The sequence below is a fragment of the Phyllostomus hastatus genome, unplaced genomic scaffold (assembly GCF_019186645.2).
Source record: "Phyllostomus hastatus isolate PE091 unplaced genomic scaffold, TTU_PhHast_1.1 phas_contig_210, whole genome shotgun sequence".
Lineage (NCBI taxonomy): Eukaryota > Metazoa > Chordata > Mammalia > Chiroptera > Phyllostomidae > Phyllostomus > Phyllostomus hastatus.
Window position 1 is genome coordinate 26,657,947 of NW_025333737.1, and position 21,359 is coordinate 26,679,305.

Sequence of the window (21,359 nt, forward strand, 5' to 3'; positions counted from 1 at the left end):
GGCATCAGAACCCTGGAAGCTGCAGTTGAAAGTCCACAGCCCTGGCACTCCAGGGTATGTGGGCGGGGACTTACGCAGAATCCCGACATCCACTCCAAGGAGGGTGCTCCCACCCACGTTCCTCCGAAGGGCTAAACTCTCTCTCCACCCTACCCTTGCCCGCGGCACCCAATCCCACCTACGCTGGCACTCCCGGAGCCTCCGGGGCAGGCGGGAGGCGTGGCCCGCCCCTTTGATATGCGCCGGCGCCGCTGTGATTGGACAGTCGCTTGTGACGTATGGGGACTGCGGTGGGCCAGGGTGCTGCGGCTGCCGCAGCGCCAGCCGTGGCTTGGGCTCTAGCTCCCGGGCATTTAAAGGGGACGCGGCAGCAGCCCGGGGGGTGGGGGATGGAGGGCAGTTGGAGGGACGGCCCAGACGCACATCATCCACGACCCCTCCGGACCGGAGGGACTCGTGAGCCAGAGCCCAGAAGTCCGGGGGTGGATAAGGCACCACGTCCCCTCCAATTCCAGTAAGCACCTCTGGCTCCATCCTGCGCCCAAATACCTCAGCTAGCCCCTCTCCTCACTCCTTCACACTCCAAACTCAGCCGGGACAGACTTCTGCAGCCGCCGCTCCCCACGTGAGTCCTGGGCTCCCCGAGGTAGGGGCGGGCTGGGGTCCGAGTGTGGAGTGGGGGCTGTGCGGAGTTTCAGGGCGCTCCTTCACGCGTGTGTCAGTGGGGGAGTCCCTGGAGCAGAGGAATGAGTCCCGCTTTCTCCTGCCCCAGGAACGTGGTGACCAGGTGTATCGTCCGTCCCCGACTATGTCAAAGCGAAAGAATCGGTGCCCCCTTGTTCCCCACCACCCACTAGTACACCCGGCTCCTTAAACTGCGCACCCCCAGCCCCGCATTGGAGAGAAGCACCCGCCAGCTGGGGGTGTGCCAGAGTGCCTGCCTTCAGCCACCTCTAAAAATATCTCTCCCCCCCAGTTCTACCCGGCAGCTGCCACCTCCCTGCCCAATGAGGATCCCCTCCCAGCAGGGCAAGCCCAGAGGTGATTCCAGGTCCCTGCTTCCTCACTGGCACCAGGGCTCCAGGTCATCACCTCCTACTAGTCAGGATGGGAAGTTCATAGTCTAAGGGGGGCTCCAGGGCAATAAGGGAAGCTCTGGCTGCAGTTTTTCCAGGAAGCACCAGAACCCCCGAGTTCTAGTCCTGATTCTGAGACTGCGTGGCCCCCAGGTAGCAGCTCGACCTCTCTTGGCCTCTGTTTTCCCTATTTGCAGCAGTAGTGAGGTTGGGAGTGCTCTCTGGGGGAGGAAAAGAGTTCCAGCTTAGTGGCTGAATCAGATTTCTGGCGATTGGCACAAGGAGACCTCGTCTTGTCACTGAGGGACCCCTGGGGTCCTCCCCCTCCCCCATACCCTTCCCACACATTGCCTGTGGCTGCCTTTCCCTAAACTATCCTATGGGCTCCATCCACCCATTAAGATAGGAATTGCAAACTTAGGGGCTATACCAAAAAGAGGCTGGCTTCCCTCCCCCATCCTCAGGGGAACCCTCCCGCCCATTCCCATAGATGTCACCTAAGAGCACGTATGTAAAAAAGTAGGGGTAAGTAGGGCAGAATCTGGTGACCGGGTGTGGAGTCAGGGAGGCACCGCTTTTGCCTGGGACTCACTGGGCTCCCTGTCACCCGGAAGAAACCCTCCCCTCCTCTCTCTGTTCTAGCCTGCTGGAGAAGCTCAGACATCCTGTCCTTTTATTTGAGGAACTTTTTTAGATGACACAAAATGATTTGATCATTCAGGACAAAACTCCTGGAGGTGAGTAACTTCTTTGAACGTCACGGGAGACAGATTCTCGTGGGGGCGGGGTCCCTCTGACGCCTGCTGGACTGGGCAGGGGTGGGGAGTCACAGCGTGGCCGTCTCCGTTTCCAGGGGAAGAAACCTAGGATGTCTGGCTTTCTGCTATGGGGAGTCAAGGAAACAAGGACAGCTTACCAAACAATAAAATGTTTAACCAATTTCCCTAAACACTACTATTAATATATAAAAAAAGTAACTTCGTCTTTCGCTGTGAGAAATGAGAAGTTGTGAGGATGATTAAAAATCAGTAGAATATTCCACCACATTGGAAAAAGAAAAAGAAACAAAGGCAAAGGAGACCCTTCCCTGGGATAAAAGTTGGTCTCTGGACAGCTTCTGGAGACCTTCTGTTATCTCCCTGCATCTAACCCCTCGCTTCTCCACGTGTGTGGCGTGTTCCAGCACGGATCTGTTCCTGTCTGCCTTTGCGATGGAAATGGCACCAGGAGGGCCGTGTGCTATCAGCCAGGATCCTGGAAGGCTGAAACTCCCTCCGGATAAGGCCCGGGGACACCTCTCCTACCCTCCAAATCCTGCCACTCCCTTGTAAAACCCGCCAGTCCCCGCACCTGCTTTCCTCATCCCATCATCCCCTTGATCTCGTCTATTCTCCCCAAATCCCCTCTTTTGCCCACAGCCCCATTTAGTTTTGACCACGTCTCCCAATTCTGCAATTAAAAGTTCTTAAGGAAAATGCTGAGCCTCACATCCCATCCTGACCGAAAGGGTTTAATGCATATGTGGCCGAAGGGGGGAGGGATGCGGTACCTCAAGAAGGAAGGTGATAGAGCCCCTCCCTCTGACCTGTGCCCTGTTCCTGGATGCTCAGTTTCTGTCTTGGGGGGCAATAGATTCTCCCTACTATCCTGGGATGGTCTGGGGAGTGTCACCTTGACAAAGTCAGAGGTGTTTCCAGTGTCACCCATTGTCACCACCAGAGGGCAGCAGTCAGCCAGATCTTTGCTCTTTTCCTTGTGGAGTCAGTCTGGCTCTTAATACCTTTCCACATCTGCCCAAGCTGCCTCTGGTCTCTTATTCCGGGCTGGACGGGGTCGGAGGTGGAGTGGGGCACTGGGGGCTGTAGGTGGTACCTTTGGTAGCCGCAGTGGTGAAGTCCCCACAAAGCCAAACCTTGTCTACAAAGCCACACAGCAAAGTCCAGCAGAAATTTCAATCTGCTGGGCCTGCCTAGAAGCCAGTGGTGCCCAGGGGTCTGGGACCCCAGCTGTGGTACAGGGAACCCCATCATCTGCCCCTGCCCTTGTGAGGACAGAGGGCAGGCAAGGCTCTGGCCAGGTGCCCAGGATCCGGGCTCTGCCCCATGGAAAGAGCGTGGCTGCAGGCAAGTGCTTTAAACCTCCCTGAGCCCTTCTCATCAGCTGAGTTCACGAAACAGCGATGAGCAGTGAGAGAATATGGGTGGACATGATTTGTGAACTACCTTGTACCACATGCAAGAAAGGAAAAACACTAGGAAAAAAAGCACTGGTCTCAGAGTCAGGTCTGGTTTTGAGCTCTGTCTCTGCCATTTACAGTACGTGACCTTTGAGCACGTCGGTTAACCTCTCTCAGTCTCCAACCAGATCACCCATGACCTCTCCGGCATCACAGTGGATTGCGGAGAGGATGCCTAGCAGGGGCTTTGTGGTCTGTACGCGTTCTTCCCGTCTGAAGGGCTGTGTTTACTGAGCCCCTGGGAGTAGTTCCTGGGGCTCAGCATAGGGGATACGGTGGGGTGGCATTAGTGGTCTATTTTCCGGACTGCGCACCCCTAAACAGAACTTGTGTGGTTGTCAGGAGCTCTGGACGACGGCTAGAGACCAACAGAGTCCTTACAGGCGGTGTCCAGGTCGACGTACCAACAATGAGTGGGTGTTTTCCGGTTGGCGGCCTCCGGTGCCTGTCTAGGGTAAGTGGGTCCCTCTAAGGGTTTCTTAGGATGAGGCCTCAGCCTCCGTGTCTCCATCACGGATAGGAGGAACCCTGTCCAGCCCCTTTCAGGCTCACCCTCACCTCTACTGGACCTCGGCTAACCCCTAGAAGCTTCCATCCCAGTTGACGGGTCTTGCTGTTTGACATCCTCAACTCCTGAGACTCTGGGCCACTGAGACCCCCAGGTGGATGTTGCTGAGACCAGTGGGTGACTAGGATGAGGTCTAAAGGACAGTTCCATTAGGGAGGCAGATGGCCAGGTTCAAAGCTCAGCTCTGAACGGGGAGCCTGGACTTCTCTGTTTTACAAGGGGTTCCATCCTGCCCATAAACATCACACAAATGCTGAGGAGTTAGGAAGACACCAGAAGGAGGGGCTTTGTCTGGGCTGATTGGGGTGGGAGGCTCGGGTGCGGGGAGGGAGGAGAGCAGGGTAGTGGGTATTCTGAAGCTGTGCATGATCTGCTCACTCTGCCCCCTGCTTCCATGCAGCTGCGGGCAGCTGCTGAGGGCTTCTGCCTGCATTTGCATGCCTTTTTGTGAGCCCTCACCCTTGCCCTGTTGTCTCCATTCTCTCCTATGACCCCCGTTCACATGACTCTGGCCCAAGGTCTCCACTCCCCAGAGCCCCTCACCCCCACTCTGTCTCCTGTCCAGCCTGTCTCCCAGCTCTCCCATCATTCCTTACTCCTGGCCCCTCCCTCCCCACTGCTGCCTCTTACCACCCCCTGCCCACATCCCCACTAACTTCGCCTCCACCTTTTCAGCCACTGCTGCTCTCTTTCCTCTCCCTTACCTGTCTCCCAGGTATGTCGTGGCCTGGCGTGGGAGGCTTCTACCTCCCCAAGCATCACTGCTTCTGCTGCCCGCTTGCTTCGGACTCTGGCAGGGACCCCACCCGCTGATACGGTCCTCCCGGGGAATTGGCAAGTGACTAGTGATGAGCTGTCAGCACAGGGCCCTAAGACTCCCTGGAAAAGCGAGCCCCATCCATGGACGCCTGCCCAGAGCCATCTGGCTGGAGGCAGCTCCCAAAGAGCCTTCCTGGGTCTTGTGCAGTCGATCTACCTACTTAGTCATTCCCAGAGCTAAACTGCAGCTCTCTGGACAGGCAGAGGCCCAGGCACCTACTCTCCAGGAGTGGGTCTGGCACTCATTGTCCATGCGTTTGAGCTGACCTATGTTAAGCCCCAATGGCCCTGAATGAGAGTAGCAGAAACAGGTGCCAAGGAAGCCCTTCTGGGCTCTAGAGGAGGATGGTCTTCTGAGGATAGCCCCAGCGCAGTTAATTTAGAGGTGCCCAGGGGGTGGGCAGGGAGCTGCGGATGGGGTCCGCGGCGTTGGGTGCTCCCCCGGCTTAACCAGCTTTGGGTCCTCCTCAGGTCTTGGATGTGCCAGCACCTCTGGCCGAGGCCTGCTAACCAGCCTCTCCCGGGTCGGCGCCCGCCGCGCCCGCTCTCGCTTGCTCCCTCTTCCTCCTGCTCTTCTCCTCCCTGCTCCCAGGACAGCGGGATGGCGGTGCAGGGCGCGCCGCGCTTCCTCCTGACCTTCGACTTTGACGAGACTATCGTGGACGAAAACAGCGACGACTCGATAGTGCGCGCCGCGCCGGGCCAGCGGCTGCCGGAGAGCCTGCGCGCCACCTACCGCGAGGGCTTCTACAACGAGTACATGCAGCGCGTCTTCAAGTACCTGGGCGAGCAGGGCGTGCGGCCCCGGGACCTGCGCGCTGTCTACGAGGCCATCCCCCTGTCGCCGGGCATGGGCGACCTGTTGCAGTTTGTGGCCAAGCAGGGGACCTGCTTCGAGGTGATTCTTATCTCGGATGCCAACACCTTCGGCGTGGAGAGCTCGCTGCGCGCTGCGGGCCATCTCGGCCTGTTCCGCCGCATCCTCAGTAACCCGTCGGGGCCCGACGCGCGCGGGCTGCTGACGCTGCGGCCCTTCCACACCCACAGCTGCCCCCGTTGCCCTGCCAACATGTGCAAGCACAAGGTGCTCAGCGACTACCTGCACGAGCGGGCCCAAGACGGCGTGCACTTTGAGCGCCTTTTCTACGTGGGCGACGGCGCCAACGACTTCTGCCCCATGGGGCTGCTGGCCAGCGGCGACGTGGCCTTCCCGCGCCGCGGCTATCCCATGCACCGCCTTATCCAGGAGGCGCAGAAGGCCGAGCCCAGCTCATTCCGCGCCACCGTGGTGCCCTGGGAGACAGCCACCGAAGTACGCCTCCACCTGCAGCAGGTGCTGAAGCCGAGCTGAGATGGCTGCCTGCCTGCAGGGGGCGCCCGGCCAAGAAGGGACGGGGGTAGGGGGAGACTGGGAAAGAACCTGGTTTTGTAACTCCCTTTTCCCTCTCGCTTTGGTACCGTCTCCGGGAATTTCTAGAATTCCAGGCTCGTGCTTTCTGGGACTGAGGGAGGGAGTTCGGAGCTGTCCTTATCTATGCAGTTAAACCAGCTCGGCTGCCTCCCTCAGATCCACTGCAAACAGCTAAGTTCTGAAGTCTGGCACAACCCCGGTGGTGCGCATACCTAGGAACGCAGCAGCGGTTCCAAAAACCTCGTCCTCCGAACTGGGAGGAAGAGGCCCCCTTGCAGGGGAGAGAACTCGAACTGCTGCCCTGGCTGCATAACCTCCCTTCCCTCAGTCTTAGGTCAAGGACACTCAGGTCCCGAAATCCTCCCACACCGGACTCCCTGCGGGAAGGTGACGCTCTCGCGTTCTTCCAACAGCCCCAGACCTAGATCTTGCTTCACCTACCGCGAGTCCACACTACATCCCTTTTCTCGCCTCCCTTTCCTGCCAGCCACCCTGCCAGCATCCCCAAAGGAAAAAAAAGCCAGAAGGAACAGTCGCCTCCTAGTGGTGGATCGAGGTAGCACACCGCCCCGCTTCGGTTGGGCCAGCGCGGTTTCTCGCACCGGGCCACCGTGGCTACTCGCACCCCAGCCTCGTCTATGCAGCAGGACCAGGAACTCAACCAAAGGCACCCTCTCGGGCTGGGCCCTCTGCGCCCCCCCCCCGTATGGAACAGGAAGCCATGATGTTTTAACGCTGAGCCAGCGAAACCCAAGCCTCACTCTGGTGTTTTCGAGCTATAAAGCAGGTGAAGGGAGAAGTGACTGAGCTCTCTGGCGCCGCAATCCGAGGGGTGAGGGTGAGGTGGTCTCTGCTCTCGGGGAGCCCTACTTACGTGAGGGAGTTGGTCCCCACTCTGGTGGAGTGCCCAGCTTGAGAAACCAAGACCGGACACACGGTGTTCGGCCCATCGCTGCAGAGGGCATCGGAAGTCCAGTACAGAGAGGGCGCGCAGTGAGGATGGAGGGGGCGGGAGAGATACTGCTGCTGAAAGCAGGCAGAGGGGGCTCGTGAATTAGCGGGAGCCCTAGAACTGAACCAGGCTCAGTCCCTCTGGTCCCCCCAGCCCTGCAGGGCAATGGATCAGGAGTTCATCAGAGTTTTTTATTCAAAGTTGGCGCTTGGCAGTGGGAGACCCCACCCAATGTGGAATAGGGGTCCTCTGTGGACAAGGTCACCAAACTCCGTGGCTTCCGGTTCTTTCCCGTCTGCAGCAGGCCCCAGGGCCCCTCTGCTCTCTCCCAGGGATCCCTTCCCACCGCGGTGGGGGCAGGTGCAGACACTGCTCACAGCCGAAGAGGAAGGCAAGCCCCGTCCAGCCTTGCTTGATCGTGGAGCCTGGCTTCGGCCTGGGGCTCAAGGTCCATCAGGGAAAAGCCTGCGGTCAGCCGTCCAGAGAGATGCCCAGGCTGTCTGTCAGCAGCTCGGCTCCACATAGTTCCCTGGGAAGAACCCAGTCCCCTCCGAGCTGACACCCTCACACCAGCCGTCGGAGTAGCGGCGCGTGATGCAGATGACCGTGCCCTCGGAGAAGGAGAGCTCGTTGTCCTTCTGGCCAGTGTATGGGTACAGTGTCACCACTGCAAGGCAGGAGGAGAGGGTACTGTGCGGTGTGCCTCCTGCCCAGCCTTGGGGGCGCAGGGGCCCACGTTGTTCTATGGAGCGGAGCACACAGAGGAGAAGGCTGCAAGGTGTGGGGACGGGGGTGCCTTCTGGGCCCTCGGTCGTCCCCCCCCCCCCCCCCGGCTCAGTCAATAACACCACCAGGCCGGCTGCTCTCTTCCCACTAGGCTCTGGAAAATGGGTGGGTTGGGGGCGGGACGATGGGCTCAGAGTGCCTCTGGGGCGGAAGCGTGGGGGGAACCCTGGTGGTGGGATCTTGTCAGGCACCTTTCTCCAAGTAGGAAGCCGGGACCCAGCCAGGCTCTTCCGGCCCGAAGCCTGGTGGAGGAGGAGGCGGCAGTTCCAACTCATCCGCGTCCAGGATCGGGGGCGGGGGCAGGTCTGGAGCTGGGAGAGAAAGCAGAAAGGCTGCCGGGGTGGCGCCCGGAACCTCACGCTCAAGAGCAGAGCCCAGGATCTAACCATTGCACGTGGCCTTCCTCCAGCCCGGGCCCGGCACGGGCTTCCCACAACGCCCCCAGTGCGGAGTGGGTGTTCCGTCAGCCCGGAACCTGTGGGCAGTGCGGGGGGCTCGGCTTCATCTGTTAAGCCGGAATGTGAAGGTCCTCTTGGGGTTAAACTGAAGTGGGAACATGGATGAGAAGCTTTGAACCCAAGGCCTGGCATACGCAGGCGCTAAGTGATGTTAGTTCACTTTGTCGGCCTCCTTTCTGTCCTGTGACCTGGCCAAAGCCCTCACTGAGGGGAGCGGGATTAGACCCGAGAGGGGTGGGAAGGGGGGTCAGGAGGTGAGAGGAGGACCCAACGGCTGAGCCAGGAGGGGCAGCGGGGATCCGTACCAGGCGGCGGCAGAGACAGTTCCTCCGGTGGCGGCGGGGGCAGCATGCAGAGGTCGGAGGCTGGTGGGGGGGGCGGGGCCGTGGCGCTGGGGAGGGGCGGGGCTCGGGCTGGTGCCTGCCCCTTGGTCGTGAAGATGCCGCCGACACCCTCCGCGCTGCTGGAGATCGGAGAGAGCAAGGCTCCGCTAGTCTGGGGGACACCTCCCCCAACTCAGCATCCCCCACCCGGCCCGCCCCTGTGATCCTGAGTCCTCAGCCCCGGCAGTCACCCTGAGAACTGGCAGGAGACCCCTCTGAACAGCCCCCCTGCCCCGCCCCACGGCCACTCCCAGCCTGGACTTCTGGGGCTCACCCGGCCGAGGCCAGGGAAGAGACAGAGGAGGCGGCGGAAAGCTTGCCGTCGGGCACCACCGGGACCTGCACCGGCTCGGGGATCCGGGGCGGTCTCCTAAGGGTGGAGGGAGGGGAGAGTGTCCTCACGGTGTGGGAAGGCTTCCAGGGCGCAGGGGGCAGGTGTGGGGAGGCGGGGGCAGCTTGTGGAGGAGGAGGTTTGGCGCGGGCGCCGAGGGGAGGGTGGGGAAATAGTTTCAGGATCGTGCGCGCGGCTGGTGTGGGTCTCGGCGAGGCCTCACCCCAGAGTCGCAGAGGTGGGTGTGGCAGGCGCCTTGATGCTCTTTCGAGACAGGGTCCCGGTCCTCGACAGCTGCGTGCTCGCATCCTGCGAGGGGGGGGCAGGGGGCTGGGCTGACATTGATGGGTAACCTCCAATAGCCCCTTCATCCCGCAGAGGAAATGGGGGAGGGACGGACCAGAACCGGGAGGGCCAGTGCGGGCACAGCAAGTTCCCACTTCCACTTCCCAGCCCCCTCTCCCATCCCCCCACCCCCCCTTGCTCATCGCCTGGGCACCGAGTCTGCCTGCCTCGGGCCCCACGGAAACCTCAGAGCACAGGCACAGCCTGACGGCCACTTCCTCTGCACGGCCTCAGCAGCTGAGTGGGCTGTCACCTCGCCCCCGTCTCAGAGCACCTCAGAGCCCAGCGTGCGGGTGCCTGGCTCTGGCGGAGGGAGGCCTCGGGCAAGGACGACCATGGCGCTTAGAAATGTCCCACCTGCACAGGCCTGTGGAACGCGCCCCCGGGCAGTTCAGGGCAGAGAGGAGCAGCAGACTTAGAGTGGGGTGCACCCACAACAAGGTGCAAATCCATGTGCGACAGCACCTCTGTCAGGGTAGGGTTTCCCTGAGAGTAGGTACCTGGGGAATGTCGCCCTCTGGTCTGCGTCACTAGGGACCAAGCGGGGGGACCTGAGCTGACTCAAAGCGCCTCAGTGGGACAATAGGAAGAACTGAGTGGTGGGAAGCTTGGTGACTGAAGGAGGGAGTTTTTAGTTTCCCCTTTTTGGGGAGAAGGTATGGTAAGGATATTGGGGGAGGGGGCCATTTCGGTCAGGGGGAGCTTTAATCTAACCCGGAAGGTTGGGAGTGTGGGGACAGGGGCCGAAGACATGGGACAGGTCTCCCACCTCTCGGAAGAAGATGGGCCGAGAAGAAAATGCCAGAGCCGGGCTCCCCTGTCCTCACCGCGTCCCCTCCCACTGGCTGCCTCCCTGCCCCTTCTCACCCAGCAGCAGCTCTGGGTGACTTCTCAGTGTGGTGACCTCAAACCTCCAGACAGAGGAAGTCGCCGTTCTCATGTGGCTGGGGCGCCGTTCTCATGCACACCCTGACAACCGCCCTTCCTCTCGCCCTTCACATTCGCACCCCGCACCCACAGCTCAAATGTCACCCTCAGCAGGTCATCTGCGCACGGGGTGGAGGCCTGTTCTGGGGGGCGGGGGGCAATCATGAAGGGATTTTAAGGAGGGGGGGCCTCCTCCTGAGGGTGATGGCTTCGAGGAGTGAGGAAAGAAAGGGACTCCAGGTCGGGGCAAGAACGTGGGTGTGGAAGAGACCCGGGGGGTCTGGAAAGAAGGGACCGTGAAGCAGGAGCGAAGAGGGCTGTGGAGAAAGAGGAGGAGCCCCTGCCTTTACCTTGATCCCGTGGCCAATGTCATCCAGGCAGCTGAAGTTGAGGGGTCTCCTGCAGTAGGGCGTGAGGGCGGGCAGGCTCTCCGGGGGGACGACTTTCTGGCTGGGCAGCAGCCTCTGGACAGTGGCTAAGGTGCCTATCTCCCTGCGGGCCACCTTCTCCATGTGCATGTTCACCATCTGCGTGACGGCATTGGAGGTCACAGTGGGCGTGGGCTCTGCACAGAGCCCGTTCCCTTAAAGGAGCAAGAAGCTAGAATTTGGGGCGAGGGTAGGGACCGTGGGAGGCAGTGAGGTCCAGAGAAAGAATGAGTTTTATCCCCAAGGCCGTAAGGCGCTTGGGAAGTGTTGCCCGGGGAGGATGGAGCTGCTTTGGAGCGGCTTCCTGGTGGAAGGGCCCCGGGGTTATTATTAGCCGACCAGGCACCAGAGGAAAAGAGAAAACACAGTGGCCCTGAAGCACGGGGCTGGCCTGGGAGCAGAGAGGGAGAGCGTGGCGGTGGCTGAGAATCATGGCAGGACCAGCTGTCCCTTCTGAGGGGCAAATAAGTGAGTTCCCTCCCCACTGGAATGTTCTGCGGAGAAACCTATGGCACCACCGAGAAGGCTGGAACTTCCACGCGAGGGGATGAGAGAAAGAGACACGCCCACACCGAACGTGGGGTCCTGCGCAGGCCAGGCCGGTGTATGATTGGAGCTGTGCATGTTGGTTTACGGGCAGTTAATGCCTCAGCCCAGGATCCAGGAAGGAAGGAGGAGGGTGTGTGTGTCACAGAGGGGTGGGGGACACTGTGTGGCGGTGGCAGTGCTTCTAGGGCCGAAGATGACCTTGCCAAGCAAGCACTCAGAGTTTAAGACATTCATTAAGCCACCGCCTGTGCTTGGATAGCAACAGAGTCTTTTTTGCCTCTTTCCTGGACTGTGCCGCTGCCATGAATGGCAGAGCCTGCTTTCCAGCACGCAGGACAGAATTCAGAGAGAGAAAGAGCTCTGCCTCCAGGGAGAACCTAGTCGGACGGGGTAGCAAGGCCCAGCACCGAGACAGAGGCGCAAAGATAAGGAGCTTCAAATCGCTAGGGAATTGCTAAGCTTCTGGGGTGGAGTCAGACACTTGGATGTGGAAAGAGGCAGGACAGAAGTTTTACTGGAGAAAACACCCGCATCGGGCTGAGGATTTGGGGGCCGAAGCAGGAAGCCTTCCCGCCTTCCTTACCTGGCCCAGCGTGCTCACACGGGCCTCCACCTGTCGCAGAGCCACCGCCTGCAGGTCCAGCATGCGCAGAGTGTGCCCCGCCAGGTTGCCCACCTGGTAGGCCACACTGGCCAGGGCCTGGGTGGTAAAGGCCATGGTCTCCTCCAGCGCCTTCCGCTTGTCTGTGGACTGAAATACACACAGCCCGGGTCAGAGGCCAGTCAGTACCTTGCATGGGTCCTTTGCTGGGAAAGGGGGATGGAGAAGGTGTGGGGAGGGTGGGGGTTGAACTGGGAAAAACAACGACCCTGCGATGTTTGAAGTGGTTTCCATAAGAACGACGGCACAGTAAGAGGGACTCGGGGGACAGCAGAAAAGCACGCCTAGCCCTGTGGAACCGGGGCAAGGGAAGCCAAAGTTACTCCTTCTCAAAAAGTCAAGCTAAGGATTAACCCTACTACCTTCTTGAAGACCTCTTAAGGGGTGAAGGGAGAACGGGAGAAAGGAGTGGGGAGGCAAATACTGGCCGGAGGAGACGTCAAACTTAAATCCAACCCAGCAGCGTCAGGACCTCATCCCAGACCTTCTCACCAGGGTCCCCTGGGCGTGAGGCTGGTGAGTCTGCGCCTTTAAAAGCTCCCCTGGTGACTCGTGAGCTCTTGGTTTAACTCCAGTCTGCAGGTGGGTGTTTGGGGAACAATGATGCAGTCCTTTTCGTAGATAAGGAGACTGAAGGCTGAAGACAGGGACCTCATTCGCTCGTTCCCCCAATAGCTCCCCCGCACACGAGGAGTGAAACCCAAACGACCTGCCAGGGCCTGTGTGGGACCCTCGCGGCCGGGTCCTGTTTTCTCTTCGCCCTCGGCCCGCCCCCCACTCCCTCTCACGTGCTCCCCTCCAGCCGCAGGGGCCACTGGATTTCTGTTCCCCATCAAGATAAGGTTGTTTCTACCTCAGGGCCTTTGCCCTTGTACTTCTTTTTAGAATCCTCCTTATTATGGAGTCTTGGCTCCTCAGAGACACCCTCCCCCACCACCTTATGGTTTTCCCCCGCCCACTTTTCTATCGACTGTCTAACATATCTACCCTGTTCTCTTTTCTTCAAAGCACTATCAACAATTATTTATCTATTTACTTAATTGTCTATCTCCGCCCCCGCCCCCACACACACACGAAAATGGAAGCACAGTGAGAGTGTCTGTTTTATTCTCTATCCCATTCTGGTATAGCGTTCCCCACACAGGCGGTAGGTAATAAACTCTGAGCTAAGTAATGGATTCACTGTAAACCTGAACACTTGCTGGGCATCTTCGCACAGCGTGCCGGGAGCTGTGCCAGGGCCTGAGCAGGGCCACACTGCCAGTCTGTGGTGAAGGGGTGGCCAGGGAGTGGCGTAAGACAGAGACAGATTTTTTTCAGTTCCACATCAGACTTTGGGGGTTGGGCGAATCTTCTCTGGTCATTTGATTCCCCAGGCAGCTTCCTTATCTCTGGAGTTGCCACACTCTAGCCTGTACTTTTGTGGGGGCAGGGAGGTGAGTCCAGGGCAGGCAAGGCTGCACCAGTGGGTCTTAGCACTCGGCGGCTCCTCAAGGCCAGTCAGCGGAGAACAGACTGGAACCTATCGGAGCAGAGTGCTGAGAGAGTGTGGGTGCTTAGGCTGGAGCCAAAGGACAGACCCAGACCCTTCTGAGCCACCCCTCCTGTGGCATTCCTCTTGGGAGTAGCTCCCTGCCTTGCTGTTCCAAGACCAGTGAGGACATGCTCATTTGCATGCAATTTACAGCTTATCAGCATATGTAAACAAATGCCTTGAAAAAGCAAAGCAACCAACCCAGGATGTTACAACCGGAAGGAATAGCAGGTCTTGTTCTTGTTCGAAACATTCCTTTAGCCCTGGCTGGTGTGGCTCAGTGGACTGAGCCCTGAGCCTGCAAACCATAGGGTCACCAGTTCGATTCCCAGTGAGGGCACAAGCCTGGGTTGCAGGCCAGGTCCCCAGTGGGGGGCCACATGAGAGGCAACCACACATTGATGTTTCTCTCCCTCTCTTTCTCCCAGCTTTCCCCTCTCTAAATATAAATAAAATCTTGAAAAAAAAATGCCTTCCTTTAACAGGTGAGGAAGCGAAGACCCCAACGGAACAGGGGCTGCTCCTGTGGTCTCCACCCAGACCTCTCACCTCAGCTCTCCCGTGCCGTCCCCCCCCCCCCCCCCGGACTGGCCTGTGGAATTCATCCCTGGGTTTTTCCATCAGCCTACATAGGGAAAACATCTGCTTGGGCCCATCTCTGGGAAGCTGGAGCCTGGATGCCTACTAACCCCTGACTTTCGTCTTAGACCAAATTAGGTCTGGAGATAAGTGTTTGGGATCTATCGTCATAACTGACTGTTTATTTATCATGCAAATTACCCTGCCTGTGAACTCCACAGACCCTGACGGAGAACTCTGAAGTTGACCCTAGCCTGCCCTCCCCCATTCCCCACGGGTTTCCTGACACCTGGTTGGGGTGAAAGGAAGGGGGTGGGGGAGGGCCAGGAGCCCAGGAGCCAAGCCTTGTTAAAAAGAAGTTCTGAGAAGCTATTCAGACCCTTCCCAGGCATTTGCTCTTCAGACAAAACTCCTCAGCGCGGCCAGAAAAGACCATTGGTTGTGTGGTCTCCTAGGTAGTGTTTTGCATGAACGAAGCAGGAGTCCAGGGGTCCCCCCACCCCGGATCAGAGCTTCCTGTGCCCTGGGTGTTTTGCAAGGGCTACTCCATCATGCTAGAACCGACTTGTATCTCTCATTCTTATGACGAATCAGATGATAATGATGATGATCACAGTTACAGCTGCCATTTACCCTGGCCTTCTTAAGGGGCAGGCACTGGGCTGAAGGCTTCAGCACATTGTCACACATAGCCCATGGGGAGAGTCAGAGGGGCACCTGGCCGCAGGTCCTGCAGGCGGGAGCTGGCAGCACCGGAAGTCGGACTCAGGCCTTCGCACCCTCACATGCTGTGTGTGCGCTGTGTGCACACGAGAAACCGCCTGCAGCGCTATTGAGGTGCGCAGATGTTATCGGGGAAATGGAAAGGACCACTTCCATTCTTGTCGTCGGGAGGGACGTGCCCGCCAGTGCCACAAGAATGGAGCTGGCTCACTCGCCTGTCAACCCCTGGGTAGTCAGGAGTTACGTTCCCGGGTAGTGTTTTCAGCTAAAGGTTTGTTGCGTGGGCTCTGCAGTCAGAGTGGTGGGTGTGAATCCAGAAACTCGCCGGCAAGCCTTGGGATGTGAGCTAACCTTTCGGAATCTCAGCCTCCTGTGTGTGAGGTGGGAGTGGTCCTCGCCTCACAGGACTGGGGTGAGGACTGAAGGAGGCAGCCCACCTGCTTACAGGGAGGGGGCAGAGCGTGTGAACTGCTGTCATCACCGACTCCCTTTCGTCTGCCGTTTCCCAGGAGCACTTGCTCCTTTCATTATTATTTTTCCGTACTCTTATAAATCTGGGAGGTCCCTGTGCCTCCTCTTACGGTTTGGCTGGAACAGGTTAGAGAAGTGAAGTTTTGCCCAAGGGGTGACAGGATTAGCCCGTGGCGCTTCAGGGGCAGAGGAAGCTGTGGACAGGGAGTACAGATGGACTGTCTTAAAGTCACACAGCGTCTCAGGGAGATGGGGAGGTGGAGAGCTCAGCTTCAGAGGCCAGGAGGCTGATGCCCGGCTCTGCTGTTCCTAAGCTGTATGTGTGACCTGAACCCAGTCACTTGCCTCCCTGCGCTGCTGTTTCCTCGTCTGTGAAACGGGAATAACACCATCGTCTCCCAAGGCGGCCGTCAGGATTCATGAAACCACAGAGGTGCTCAGTCGTTATCCAGTTTTGCTCGTTCCCTTTCCCTTGACCCAGGAACCCGCATGCTCGGCCCTGGGACAACCACACAATCCAGAAAACTGCTCTAAACGCCACTGCGTCCTCACGTTTGGCTGGCAGCCCGCTCCCCACAGTCGTGTTGTTCACGCCCTGGCCTCCGTGTCTGACCCCCTCTCTTCAACCCAGTCTGCTCTCCCGTGCTCCCTGGTCCATCTCAAGTTCACTGCAATGTCTGGGAAGTCCTTGTGAAGGCTCACCCAGAGCCAGCCTGAAAACAAAACGATGGCCCTAGCATTCCTGCGAGGACGAGTCTTCGGGCCCGTGGGTTTGGGTGAGAGGCTGGGAAGGAGAGGAAGCTGGGGTCAGGCCTGATACTGGGATGCCACTGCACTGCCTGGGCGCCTGAGGCTTCGGGGGAGAGAAAGGGGCACAGTGGAGGCTTGGGTGGTCTGGGGTCACCGCTCAAGTCTGAGGGACTGGGTTGAAGCTGAGGCCTGGAGTGGGAGGACTTCAGCTTTAAGCCCAGGACAAGCACCTGTCAGAATGGCCCCCGTGGCCTGGCCCGGGGGTGGCCTTGCCTGGGGCCCCTCCGGGGGCTGGGGTGTCTGGGCCTGTGCCCGCTCTGCCTACCTTCACGTAGTTGTCCTCGCAGTAGTCGGCGACTCGCAGCAGGGCGCTGTGGTTGCCCCGCAGAGCCTCCCGGCCCGTGGGGATCTCGAACTCCTGCAGCTGCTGCAGCTCGGCCATGGCCCCCAGCCTCTGACGGGCTCCCCGGGGAGCCGCCGGTTTTGTGCTTCACCCTGCCCTTGATTGGCTGCTCTGCCTTCCCTCTCACCGCTTTTGGTTTCCTCTTCGTGACAGACCCAAACCTGCCTGCAAAGGTCAGGCATGCTCATTCCGGGACAAGAGGAAGTCGGTCCCCGCTCCCTGGGACTGCGCCTTTCTGTCCCCTGCCCAGAGGAAGGGGGAAGCCAGTGGCTCCTTTGGGGGCCCAGCCCCCCAATCCCTCCCAGCAGAGGAAGCCAAGGTCGGGGCGTCTGTGATTGCTCCCTGGGCCTGGAGAGGAAACTGTTGGGGGTGGGGGTGGTAGATTGTGGAGGAAGGGGGTTGGCTGGCTCTGGGGCAGGGGGTGGAGATGGATTTTCCACTCATGGAAGGGGAGGAAAGGACAGAGGGTGGGCGCTTCCTTGGGAAGCCCAGGGATGAGTCACCAAGAGACAGGAGAGCGCAGGGTGGAGAGGATATGGGGACCTGTCACGCTGGGGGCCTGCAGGGCGGCGGAGCAGCGGCAATGGGAAACAGACAATGCAGCAGCGACAGGAGTCGTCGGGCTGGACACCAGGAAGACACGGCCAGCGGCGCCCTGAAATGTGTCACCGAGCCTCTGCAGGGCTACCCACGACAAAGGCCTCGTGCGTAGGCTCTGCCCGATGGAGGCAGGACGAGTTGAAACGGGCCAAGTGTAGGGTGAGGGACCTGGATTAGACAGCAGAAAGGACTTGGCTTTGAGAAGTACCAGAGGAACCAGAGGAACTGGTCAGGGTTAGGAAGCGGCGGCGGACAGAGCACCGAGCGGCGGGCAGAGGTAGGTGCTCTACTTCTCGCATTAACCAGGAGTTAGCCTCAATGGCCTCCAGGGTCCTGTCCTTTCTCAGTTTCTTAGAGATCCTGGAGCGGGGGTCAGGGGGGTGGTTAGGATGGATCCCGGGCCCCCTCCCCACCCCTCCCAGCACCCAGCCTGTCATCCTAGAGGCAGGAGAAAAAGAGGATCACTCACTGACCCTATTGGTCCCTTAACGTCTGCTCCTCGAGGGGTCCCCTTGTCACTGGACAGGAGCTCAAAGTCTGTCATCTTGGATGGTCCTGGGAGGAATCACAAGAGAAAGATCAGGGCACGTGCCCTGTGACCACATGACCCACATGACCCACGTGACCCTGTGCATGGGACCCACGCCCAGGGCTCAGAGGGAAGCATGAAGCCAAGAGGCAGGGATAGGGGTGTTCAAGGTGGCCATGGCCCCAAGTGCTGATGGACATGGCATCCTGTGTGAGCACATTTTGACTGGATGAGTGAATGAAGAGCGAGCTGGGGGAACCATATAAAGTGAAATCGGGGGGGCTCCAATCCAGCACACAAAGGCTTCTGGGGTGAGGGAAGTTAGGAGCTGATCTAGGACTCGCCTCATCGGGAAGAAAGTGCAGTGTCAGAGGCCGGGGAGGGGAGGGCCTGGGAGGAACGGAAAGCAGGGGGAGGGGGCATGCCAGGCTGCAGGGTGAGGACTGGGGAAACAGGCTCTAACCAGAGGGGTCACTGGAGGAGTGGAGCTCACGCAGGGGGCAGGGTGTCTGCCTGGGCGGCAGTGAGAGCTCGGAGGCTCAGCCGACCGATGGGCTTAGAAACTTGAGCCCGTGATCAGCTTAGGCATCAGAGATTTGGGCTTCCAGACCATCTGCTTTATCCAAAGACTGTCGGCTGCCCGGGGGCTGGGAGGCTCAAACACCATCTTGTCCGGGCCGGGCAGAAGTGACTTAAAGAGCTCGCTCTTTCTTGGCAGGTGAGAGGGGTTGGGGTTGGTACTGGGCTGGGATCTAGTCTGAGAATTATGGAGGTTAGGCGCCGGACAGGCCTTCCAGATGATTGTGTAATGACGATGAGGACGATGATGATGATGATAGTAATAATAATAAATGTATTGTGTTCATTATGTGCCAGGTGGTGTATTAAAATATTTTAGATGCATTATCTTTTTAGCACTCCCACTATTCCTATAAGGTAGAGACTACTATTGTACCCATTTTACAGATGGGGAAACTAAGACTCAAGGAGCCTGAGTGGCTTCCCTAAGGCCTCACAGCTTGGAAGCGGCAGAGCTGGGATCGAAGTGGAAGTCGGACGGGCCCCAGAGCCCTTCTCGGAACCACTGGGGTTCCCTGTCCCAGGACAGGACCCGGGGCTCCCTCACAACTTCCACCTGTGTGACACGTGCACTGACAATTTGCTTCCCAATCTGCCTCCCTGAAAGAAGCCCTTGCGCTCTCCCTTCCCCATACTTGACTCCTGTTCCTCCAGGAACAGGTCCTTATTCGAGGGCAGAGACCGTGTCTCCCCCATCAGAAGGGGAGCCTTCTCATCTCCTGAGACTAGGCGCAGGGTGGAGGTGAGGTGGGGACGATGCAGTAAGCAATGACGGGCCTGAACGGAGGGGCCTGGCAGGGAAGAGGTAGGAGTAAGTTGAGGTGTAGAGAGTGCAGAGGAGGGAGCTGCGGGAGCCGGGGGGCAGGGGGGAATTTGCAATTTTGGCCGTGAAATCCTTTCCAGGACCCGTCTCTCCAGGGTGGGATGGCCCAGGAGCTCAGTGAGAAGGGGCTGTTAAGGATGGAGGTGGAGCAGCTGAAGAAGGAAGTGAGGAACCCGAGAGCTCCGGTGAGCCTCCTCTTCCCTCCCCTCCCCTGCCTCCTCCTCTCCATCCCTTTCTATTCCTCGTGGGGCTGGGACTTGAAGGAGGAGGCGATGGACGATGGGGTGGTGGGACCTCTCCAGGGCAGTGGAAGGGGCAGGAGGCGCCTCTGGAACGCGGTAGGTGGGATGTGGAAGGAGGCTGGGGTTTGACCCCATGCAGGTGCACAGGAGACAGCCTCTGAGCCTGCCCAGCCCTGTCTCTGCACTGGGCCTGGCCCAGCATCCCTTGCAAGCAGGTCAGGCTTGGTGGTTCTGGCCAAGGAACTGACAGCCCTCTCCCCACCTGCCTGTTCCTTTTGTCTTCCTCCTCTCTGGCCACCGTCCCCACCCTGTCCAGAAGTCTGTTGCCTTGGGACTGACCAAGTCATGGATCCTGAGCAATACACAAGGGGTTGAAAGCTTGCTTTGCTTTCTTGCAGATTTCCAAGACAGGAAAGGAAATCAAGGAGTATGTGGAGGCCCAAGCGGGAAACGACCCTCTTCTCAGAGGCATCCCTGAAGACAAGAACCCCTTCAAGGAGAAAGGCGCTTGTAGGATAAGCTGATGGTGCCTGGGCCCGTCACCCTGACTGGCCCGTCTCGGCCGAGCTCCTCGCCCAGAGCCAGCTGCCCCGGGACACCCAGCGAGTCAGTGAATCCCGCCCCCCCTTCTCTTGGTCCCGGAATGAGTAAAGCTATCTGGCTGCGTGTGTTGCGGATCCATCTCTCAACCCCATTTTCAAGTCTTTTCTGCCATTATTTCCTCTGCCTGCTGAATCTCTGCTGACCCCACTGGGAAACACTGACCCCATGCGTGGTGCGGTCTGCAGAGCCGATGATACCCTGAGACCCCAGGGCACAGGCCTGAGGAGACATTTACTCCGCCTTGGGACCTCTCCCATTCTCCCCTCCACGCCCTTCCTAGGGTCCAGCACTCTCCTCAGAGTGGTTCGGATGGAAGACGGGAGAGACGGGAGGTCCTTTTCCCATCTCATGTCCACTCTGGTGGCCCTCCTCCGAGTCGTTTAGATCGCCCTGGGTGGCCTGCTAACCAAGAGACTATGATTTCATGATTTGTTTCATATGATTGGGGGTCTGTCGGGCCCCGGGCCTCAGGGATAGTAGAGCGAGCGGGACTAACGTGGCACCTCTCTTCGAAGGATTTAGCAGAGAAGACAGGGAACAAAGAGTTTACAGTTAGGCCCTGGACGGGTGGCTCCTGGCTTGGAGTGTCGCCCGCCACCCCATGTACCAAACGGTTGACGGCTCAGTCCCCGGTGAGGGCTTGCGCTCAGTTTGCAGGTTTGATCCCCCACGGCGGGTGCAGACGGAAGGCAACCGATGGATGTTTCTCTTTCTCCCCTCCTCTCTCTCTGAAGAATCGATAAGCATATCCTCGGGTGACGATTAAAAAAGTAGCATTTACAGTTAAATCATTAAGTGTTGCCATGGGGAAAGGAAAGTCAAGGGTGGTGCAGACACACACAGCAGGCAGACAGACATCCAGAGAACCACACGAGGGGGCCCGAGCGGTGGCAGGCCAGTGGGGGAGGGGGAACAACGGGAAGTGGTTAAACGTGAGGTTGGAGAGGGAGGCTGGGTCAAGCGTTGAAGGACTGGGCCAGGAGATCGGGTAAGAACTTTCTCTCCACCCTTAGGGCAATGCAAAGCCTAGGAAGACAGTTAAGTAGTGGAGAGACAGGCTTTGCTGAGCAGAAGGGCGGCTGGATCCCCGGAAGGGCTGGGGGTCGGATGCAGGAGAGAGCGATGACTGTCTAAGAGAGCCACAGACACGCGCTCACGGGACAGCACGGTCAGAGCAACGGCGGAGGGGTCAGTGCGGGTTGTGATGGGGACCCGCAGGAGGGCCTCCCGGTCCAGCCGAATGGGTGTGTTGCACCCTGGGAGAGGACTGACAGGGAAGGCTTCTAGAAGGAGGTGATGTCCTGAGCGGAGTCCTAAACAGTTAGCTTGTGGATGGATGGCAAGTCGGGTTGAAGGTAGAGTAGAATCCGAGGCATAAATGTGTGTGTGTGTGTGTGTGTGTGCGCGCGCACGCCTGTGCGCGTGGTGGGGGAGGGGTGTTGAATCCAAACACCCATCAGATTGGAGTTGTTGGAATGTCAAGAGAAAGGCCTAGGTCCTAGGATTTGCTGTTGAAGAGGTGGGGGTGGGGGTGGGGGTGACCCAAGGAATCTTGTTTGCTTTACTAAACAACCTTGGCTGCTGGGAGTAATT

At 58.9% G+C, this 21,359-nt stretch overlaps 3 protein-coding genes across 9 annotated transcripts; 2 read left to right on the forward strand and 1 right to left on the reverse strand.

Moving 5' to 3' along the window:
• The first annotated feature begins 301 nt into the window (after positions 1-301).
• Positions 302-6,906, forward strand: PHOSPHO1 (phosphoethanolamine/phosphocholine phosphatase 1). 5 transcript variants are annotated; one of them, XM_045836541.1, is made up of 5 exons: positions 302-625; positions 1,719-1,813; positions 3,655-3,766; positions 5,171-6,032; positions 6,598-6,906. In XM_045836541.1, the coding sequence occupies exons 4-5, from the start codon at positions 5,178-5,180 to the stop codon at positions 6,652-6,654; spliced, it is 912 nt and encodes a 303-aa protein (XP_045692497.1). In that variant the 5' UTR covers positions 302-625; positions 1,719-1,813; positions 3,655-3,766; positions 5,171-5,177; the 3' UTR covers positions 6,655-6,906. The 5 variants fall into 5 exon arrangements, with proteins under 5 accessions (XP_045692497.1, XP_045692500.1, XP_045692498.1 ...); XM_045836544.1 differs by having other exon boundaries at positions 5,292-6,032; XM_045836542.1 differs by having other exon boundaries at positions 302-514.
• A 333-nt stretch (positions 6,907-7,239) lies between these two features.
• Positions 7,240-16,472, reverse strand: ABI3 (ABI family member 3). The gene is made up of 8 exons (XM_045836540.1): positions 16,313-16,472; positions 11,853-12,020; positions 10,643-10,819; positions 9,244-9,329; positions 8,964-9,059; positions 8,612-8,769; positions 8,040-8,159; positions 7,240-7,729 (listed from the first exon to the last, which is right to left on the reverse strand). Exons 1-8 carry the CDS (start codon positions 16,427-16,429, stop codon positions 7,566-7,568), a joined length of 1,086 nt encoding a protein of 361 aa, XP_045692496.1. The 5' UTR covers positions 16,430-16,472; the 3' UTR covers positions 7,240-7,565.
• A 77-nt stretch (positions 16,473-16,549) lies between these two features.
• Positions 16,550-21,149, forward strand: GNGT2 (G protein subunit gamma transducin 2). 3 transcript variants are annotated; one of them, XM_045836548.1, is made up of 3 exons: positions 16,550-16,709; positions 19,002-19,106; positions 19,562-21,149. In XM_045836548.1, the coding sequence occupies exons 2-3, from the start codon at positions 19,023-19,025 to the stop codon at positions 19,685-19,687; spliced, it is 210 nt and encodes a 69-aa protein (XP_045692504.1). In that variant the 5' UTR covers positions 16,550-16,709; positions 19,002-19,022; the 3' UTR covers positions 19,688-21,149. The 3 variants fall into 3 exon arrangements, with proteins under 3 accessions (XP_045692504.1, XP_045692503.1, XP_045692502.1); XM_045836547.1 differs by lacking the exon at positions 16,550-16,709 and adding an exon at positions 17,132-17,267; XM_045836546.1 differs by lacking the exon at positions 16,550-16,709 and adding an exon at positions 17,937-18,237.
• The last annotated feature ends 210 nt before the right edge of the window (positions 21,150-21,359 follow it).

Excerpts from the sequence above, each read along its gene's own strand:
- ABI3 (XM_045836540.1), bottom strand. The coding sequence starts at position 16,429 with ATGGCCGAGCTGCAGCAGCTGCAGGAGTTCGAGATCCCCACGGGCCGG. Across the intron at positions 10,820-11,852 it reads GTGTGAGCACGCTGGGCCAG|ATGGTGAACATGCACATGGA; the intron begins GTAAGGAAGGCG and ends GCCGTCACGCAG. Across the intron at positions 8,160-8,611 it reads ACTGTCTCTGCCGCCGCCTG|CTCCAGACCTGCCCCCGCCC; the intron begins GTACGGATCCCC and ends TTTCTCTCCCAG.
- GNGT2 (XM_045836548.1), top strand. The coding sequence starts at position 19,023 with ATGGCCCAGGAGCTCAGTGAGAAGGGGCTGTTAAGGATGGAGGTGGAG. Across the intron at positions 19,107-19,561 it reads TGAGGAACCCGAGAGCTCCG|ATTTCCAAGACAGGAAAGGA; the intron begins GTGAGCCTCCTC and ends GCTTTCTTGCAG.
- PHOSPHO1 (XM_045836541.1), top strand. The coding sequence starts at position 5,178 with ATGTGCCAGCACCTCTGGCCGAGGCCTGCTAACCAGCCTCTCCCGGGT. Across the intron at positions 6,033-6,597 it reads TACGCCTCCACCTGCAGCAG|CCACCCTGCCAGCATCCCCA; the intron begins GTGCTGAAGCCG and ends CTTTCCTGCCAG.